At 35.9% G+C, this 6,709-nt stretch overlaps 1 protein-coding gene across 1 annotated transcript; it reads left to right on the top strand.

Moving 5' to 3' along the window:
• Positions 1 to 396: 396 nt before the first annotated feature.
• On the top strand, positions 397 to 3,235 carry LOC104110272 (glucan endo-1,3-beta-glucosidase 5-like). The gene is made up of 2 exons (XM_009619730.4): positions 397 to 867; positions 1,999 to 3,235. Exons 1-2 carry the CDS (start codon positions 515 to 517, stop codon positions 3,158 to 3,160), a joined length of 1,515 nt encoding a protein of 504 aa, XP_009618025.1. The 5' UTR covers positions 397 to 514; the 3' UTR covers positions 3,161 to 3,235.
• The last annotated feature ends 3,474 nt before the right edge of the window (positions 3,236 to 6,709 follow it).

The raw sequence follows: 6,709 nt of genomic DNA, 5'->3' as shown, positions 1-6,709 counted from the left end.
ATTAACCAAAGCGTCTAAATCAACCCGAAACCTTCCCGGAACGAAACCAATCAATCCCGTAAGTTATAAAGCCAAAATTACACATGTGTGAAGCATCAAAGAGGAAACGGGCGCAAATACACACAACGACCGGTCGGGTCGTTACAATTAGTTGCTATAATAGGCAAATATAACTTATGGTAATAAAAACTTCTTATAGTGACATGTATATAAGTTAAAGTAATCCATAATTAATTAAGCAATAATATTTGAGGACTGAAACTAAGACAGGTGCATTTCTTCACCATATAACTCAAGTAGAGGAAACCTAGCAAGAGAGTCACCAGCATTCGTACTCCATTCCTTTCTTTGAACATCCTTTCTCTCTCTTCCTTTCTCGGCTATATTTCTATTAAGGATTCCTAATTGCCCCAAGTTCTGATCCCTTACTTTTAACTACGTACAATCCCTTTCAACTTCAAACATATATAAAGCCCTCCACCAATAGTCTTAATTGTATTAGCAATTTTCTATCATGGAACATTTTCACTTTCATCGTAGCATCTTCTTCTTGTGGATTTTGTTCGTAATAGTCGTCGAAAAAGTGTCAATAGCAGAGGGCATGGGCGTGAACTGGGGAACGCGGGCATCTCATCCGCTACCACCAGACATCGTAGTGAAGCTGTTAAAAGAGAACGGATTCAACAAAGTGAAATTGTTCGAAGCGGATCCAGGAGCGTTGAAGGCGCTAGGGAGATCAGGTATTCAGGTTATGGTTGGAATACCTAATGACATGTTAGCATCATTGGCCAGCACTGTTCGTGCTGCTGAGGAATGGGTGCAACAGAATGTTTCCTCCTTTATTTCCAAGAATGGCGTCGATATCAGGTTTCCTACTCATTTTTCTTCCCCAAACTCTACATCAATTAATATATTATTGCTATGCAGTTAAGTTTGTCTTCCTTAAAAATATTTTGAAATTGTAAGCTTCAATATGTTGTCCTATGTTCCTATCTTCATTCTTCAATATTAATGTCATGCGTAAACAAGCAATTTTCAGTAAAAACATGAGCTTGCTTGTAAACTAAGGTATGGAATATCTGTTCAAGGTGATTTCTCGTTAGGTGATGATGCATGGCTTTCTTTGTGCCATGTGGATATATAAGATGTCATCAAACTCTACATGCAAAACAGTGTGGATATATATAAACTCTAGATGTCATCATTTTGCTTTTCTTTCTATTTTCCCGCTTATTATACCCAGCAGAATGTTTGTAATTTATAAATTTATGTGTGTAATTACTAACATAAGCTTTAAGTTATACTAATACTGACAGCTATTGAACTTTTTATTCATTAATATAATTTAACATGTTACAACGTATTGCTTGCAATATTATTTATCAAGTGTATTAGATAGATTTATCTGATAAGTATTTACATTTTTTAATTAATCTGATTGTATATATATTCTCAAAACACAAATACTCTACTGTCGTATGTTACTCTGTTTCATTTGCTCATAATAGTCCATCAACTCTTTTCCATAAGGTGTAAATATCTTTATTTGCTTATACTTTATTTATTTCTTTCGGAATAGGAAGAAAAGAATAGTACGCAATTAGTCGAATTGCACCGTCTTGCATTCTTTATTATTCTATTGTTTCCCTGTTTTTTCTTGGTGGTGTTCTAGCCCGCTGACCATTATAACTTATATTAGTAGTCAATTGAATTGTACGATGTGATATCTTAACTTTGTGTCTTCCTTATTTTAATTGAGAAATAAATTTTAGGTACTTGTATATTAATACTACTATTTTACTCTCTTAGCGAACAAAAGTAGTCTAATACGGAGTAAGTTTTTTTCACATCACCATAATTATGTCGTATTTCTTCTCCATGTATTAAAATCAAATTAAGAAAAATATCGTCGATCCAAACCAAAACTTATTAATCAATTACGAAAATTGTTTACTTTCTTCTTATTTTATACAAAATTACATTTTGATTGTCTCACAGGTATGTGGCAGTCGGAAATGAGCCTTTTCTGAAAGCCTACAAAGACACATTCATTAAAACAACATTACCGGCCTTAGAAAATGTGCAAGCAGCTCTTATTAAAGCAGGCCTAGGACGACAAGTCAAGATTACTGTTCCAATTAATGCAGATGTGTACCAAACAGACAGTGGAGTCCCCTCAGGTGGAAATTTCAGATCAGACATTCATAATCTCATGATGAAAATTGTTAAGTTCCTAAGTGACAATGGGGGTCCTCTCACTATTAACATCTATCCTTTCCTTAGCCTGTACGCTGACCCTCATTTCCCAATTGACTTCGCCTTCTTCTCTGGCTCTTCCTCTCCCGTCGTGGACGGTTCCATCACGTATAACAATGTTTTTGAAGCTAATTATGATACCCTTGTTTGGGCTCTCGAGAAAAATGGTTTTGGTTCGATGCCTATAATCGTAGGAGAAATCGGTTGGCCTACTGATGGTGATGCCAACGCGAACATTGAATATGCTAGAAAGTTCAATCAAGGTCTACTAGACCGAATTAGTCGTGGTATAGGCACACCTAAACGGCCTACACCACCAGACATTTACATTTTCGGGCTCGTGGATGAAGATGCCAAGAGCATTGAACCGGGGAATTTCGAGCGCCATTGGGGTGTTTTTGCCTTTGATGGAGCCATTAAGTACCAACTTGATTTAGGTAACAATCGAAGTCTGACGTCGGCTAAAGGCGTACGATATTTGGCTAGAAAATGGTGTGTAATGGCACCTGAGGCAAATGTTATGGACCCGAGCTTGCCAGAAAGTATAAATTATGCTTGTAGCTATGCAGATTGCACTAGTCTTGGATATGGTTCGTCATGTGGTGGACTTGACGTTAAGAGCAATGCTTCATATGCATTTAATATGTATTATCAAACTATGAATCAACAGAAAGGGTCGTGTGAAAGGTTTCACAATTTGTCCGTCATTACAACAATTGATCCATCTCCTAGTTCTTCAGGCAGGGGCAACTCTTCTTCTTGTCGTTTTGAGATAATGATTGATGTGGGAAGGCACCAGTCAAGGGCAAATCCAGGAACTTCTTCAGCTACAAAGATCAAACATTTTTCTCTTGTTTTCTTTGTGCTAGCATTCGTAGTGGACTACTACATGTCTCTGCCTTAGCTCATTTGAGAGTTCATGTACATATGTACCGCTCCTTACTATAACTTTCTTTTAAATTTTATTCTTTCGTCCAAACTAATTGTAATATCCCTTGTTCCCTTTATTTTGTGTGTTTACGCTGTCATCCTGCTTTATATATTTAATTACTTAGTTATTTGCAGAGGCGGATCCAGAATTTGAGGTTTAGGGGTACATATATAAATATATAAGTATTATTTAATAATGATATTTAAATAAGTAAAAAGAAAAGAAGAAAACTCATTTTAAGAATTGTGTTTCTTCGTACTGGTCTCAACCGTTGCCTTTTTAAATTAAAGAGAACAACCGTTGGCTTTTGAAAAGGTTTTGTCTATTTAAATGTTCACTCTAGCATACAATACGTCGATGATCACATCTAACTATGTCCGACAAAAAAAACTAGCAAGTCATACAAATATAATTCAATTTAAAGTTCGGATGCTGAATCCCACAAAATATTAACCTATCACAACTTTATCCATCTCTAGAATACAAGCAAATCAACTTCTCAAAATATTCAAATAATGTTTTTTTGATTGTTTTTTAACTACTAAATGCAAATAAAGAAAATGCAATAAAATTAGCAACTAAGTGTGCAAAGGGCCGCAGATAAGGTTAAAGAGGCCTAGAATTAATATCTTACCAATTATGAGAATCCTTTTCGCTATGTTACCTATAATTCTGTCAATTTATACTCTACTAATCATGAGAAATTCACTTACCATAATTCATTCTCGAGCAATCACAATAATTTACTATATTTATTCTCTCGAACTACCCTAGCTAATAATTTTTCACTACTCACTTTGACCACGTCAAAGCTTTGTTATCTCTTATCCCACTTTTAAACCTACAATATTGATCTCTCATATACCTAGGGACTGATATTGCCCAACAACCGCCTAAATATGTATTCTCTCTCGAGCAACACATAATAAATATGCATAGTAAATTAGTAACGATCTGATAGGTCGCTTTGAGTACTAGTTCTTTTTAATGTGTTTTGAGACTTTTCTTAGCCTAATTTGATGATTTATGACTTGCGTGTGTAATCCGTGTCTATTTTCGAAAAGTTTATATGTGAAAATTTGAAGAAAATATAATTTTTAACTTTAAATGTGGCTAAAGTTGACCACGGTCAACGTTTTTGGTAAATGACCTCGAATCGGTATTTTGACGATTCCGGTAAGTTCGTATAATATTTTGGACTTGTACGCATGTTCGGTTGGGGTCCTGGGTGACCCAAGTCCGTTTCGGTGCATTATGAGAAAACTTGAAAAATGAATTTTGAACTTGAAAATCTTAAGTTTTAAGATCAATTCGATGTTATTTTGATGATTTGAGTTAGTGAGCGAGTTTGTATCATGTTATTACACTTGTGTGAATGTCTGGATTGGATCCCGGGGGGTTCAGGGGAATTTCAGATGTATTTTGGTTGGTTTTGGCATCTAAAGGCAGCAACTTGTGTGGAATGTCTGCAGGTCTCGCATTTGCGAGGACCTGTTCGCAAATGCGAGCACTACAATTGCAACGTCAAGCTCGCATTTGCAACACTAAAGAGGGTTGGGTCAGCTTCGCTTTTGCGAAGCTATGATCGCATTTGCGTAGGTGGAGGTCTTCACTTTTGCGAGGATTCTGTTGCATTTGCGACTATGAAGGAATTAGGGAAAGCTTCACATTTGTGGACTCCCCAGGGTTTGCAATTGTAATTAATTTATCGTTTTTGCAATGTTGGGGGCTCAGAGACTGGTTTACAATTGCGACCAGTTGTTCGCCTTTGCATTGCGAATACAAGAGTTTGCAATTGCGACATCTGCTGCTAGGTAAAATGTGCGAATTTCGGGACTTACCTCATTTTACGCTATTTTTTAACCCTAAACTCTATAGAGGCGATTTTTGGAGAGTTATTTCTTCTCAAATCATAGGTTAGTAATCTTAACTTATTTTTATTCAATTTGCATTACCTTTTCATGAATTTCACAGTCAAATCTAATAATTTCAAAGTAGAAATTGGGGGTTTTGGATAGAACTTAGGGATTTTGTAAAATTGAGATTTAAACCTCGAATTGAGATCGAATTTCGAAACTAATCACATATCCGGGCTCGTGGGTGAATGGGTAATCGGGATTTGATCTTAATTTCTGATTTCAACCACATGGGGCCAGGTTAACTTTTTGTTGACCTTTTCAATTATTTTAAAAATTCAACTTTTTTCATTCGAGGGTAGTTTATAAAGCTTGTTTTGACTTGTTTGAACAATATTTGACTAGATTTGATTTGTAGGCTTGTTCTAAAGGAAAAGTCATGTTGGATTGTTGATTTGTGTTTTGGAAAGAGGCAAATGTCTTGGTTAACCTTGATCTGAGAGAAATAGGGTAGAATCGAGTCTATTTGATATGTGATCTATGTGTTGGGGGCGGCGTATATGCAAGGTGACGGGTGCATTGCATTGGCTATGGGATAAGCATGCGGGTAGAATTAGCCTTATTTGTGCCATGTTAGTTGTGCATTATGTCTTCCATGCTTTAGATAGATTGTTTGATTCTTTAATTTCTCGCATTTATGTTATTTTCTACGTTGAGATTATTGAGATATTGGTGTTGAGATCGTTGATTTGTTGATTTGTTGATTTGTTGTTGGTGCTAATTGTTGGAAGATTCTCATATGACGAGTTATGTTCAAATACTATTGTTGATGTTGATTTTTCTTCCCACCTTGCTTGGTATGGTGTTATTTGTGGTGCATGGTGAGGAAGAGTGAAATGCACGAAGGGTATTGATGTGCTTGTAGGAAAGAGTGATTGTGCACGAAAGGTGTTTCCATGCCTTATTTATATATTGATATTCTTGCTTGAGTGGACGTGAGGATATGCACGAAGGGTATTTTCGTGCTTGTTTTTACATTATCATGTGAGAATGAGAGTAAAATCACAAAGGGTGATGCCATGCAATTGTATTCACATTATGTATGAGGATAAGAGCAAAAGCACGAAGGGTGATGCCCTGTAATTATTTTTACATTATATGTGAGGATAAGAGTAAAAGCATGAGGGTGATACTATGCAATTTTATTAATTTAATTGCTCTTTACTTAGGTATTTGGAATGTGGACTTGAAAGAGTTTTACTCAGTGATACTTTACTTTATGTTTCCGTTTTATTATCCCTTTACTTGTGGTAATGTTATCCCTTTCACATATTCCTATCCCGTTGTTATATTTGATTCTTTACTTGTTATTTCATTACTTTTGATATATAATTGCACATGTTTATTATACGTATTTTGTCTTAGCCTCGTCACTACCCCATCAGGGTTAGGCTCGACACTTACTGAGTATATTTGGTCGGTTGTACTCATACCATATTTCTGCCCTTCTTATGTAGATTCGGATAGGGCTGTTCATTTGGATCGGATATCCGAAATCCGAACTGATCCGTTCAATTTCGGATTTCGGATTATGTTTATTAAAATTTTAGATTTTGGATCGGATTCGGATTGGTAGAATTTTAATACGATCCGATCCAATCCGAAA

This window comes from Nicotiana tomentosiformis, chromosome 11 (genome assembly GCF_000390325.3).
Source record: "Nicotiana tomentosiformis chromosome 11, ASM39032v3, whole genome shotgun sequence".
NCBI classification, from domain to species: Eukaryota; Viridiplantae; Streptophyta; class Magnoliopsida; order Solanales; family Solanaceae; genus Nicotiana; species Nicotiana tomentosiformis.
This window is presented reverse-complemented; position numbering and strand designations above follow the sequence as displayed.

Coding starts and splice junctions, on each gene's coding strand:
- LOC104110272 (XM_009619730.4), top strand. CDS start 515: ATGGAACATTTTCACTTTCATCGTAGCATCTTCTTCTTGTGGATTTTG. Junction 868..1,998: donor AAGAATGGCGTCGATATCAG/GTTTCCTACTCA, acceptor ATTGTCTCACAG/GTATGTGGCAGTCGGAAATG.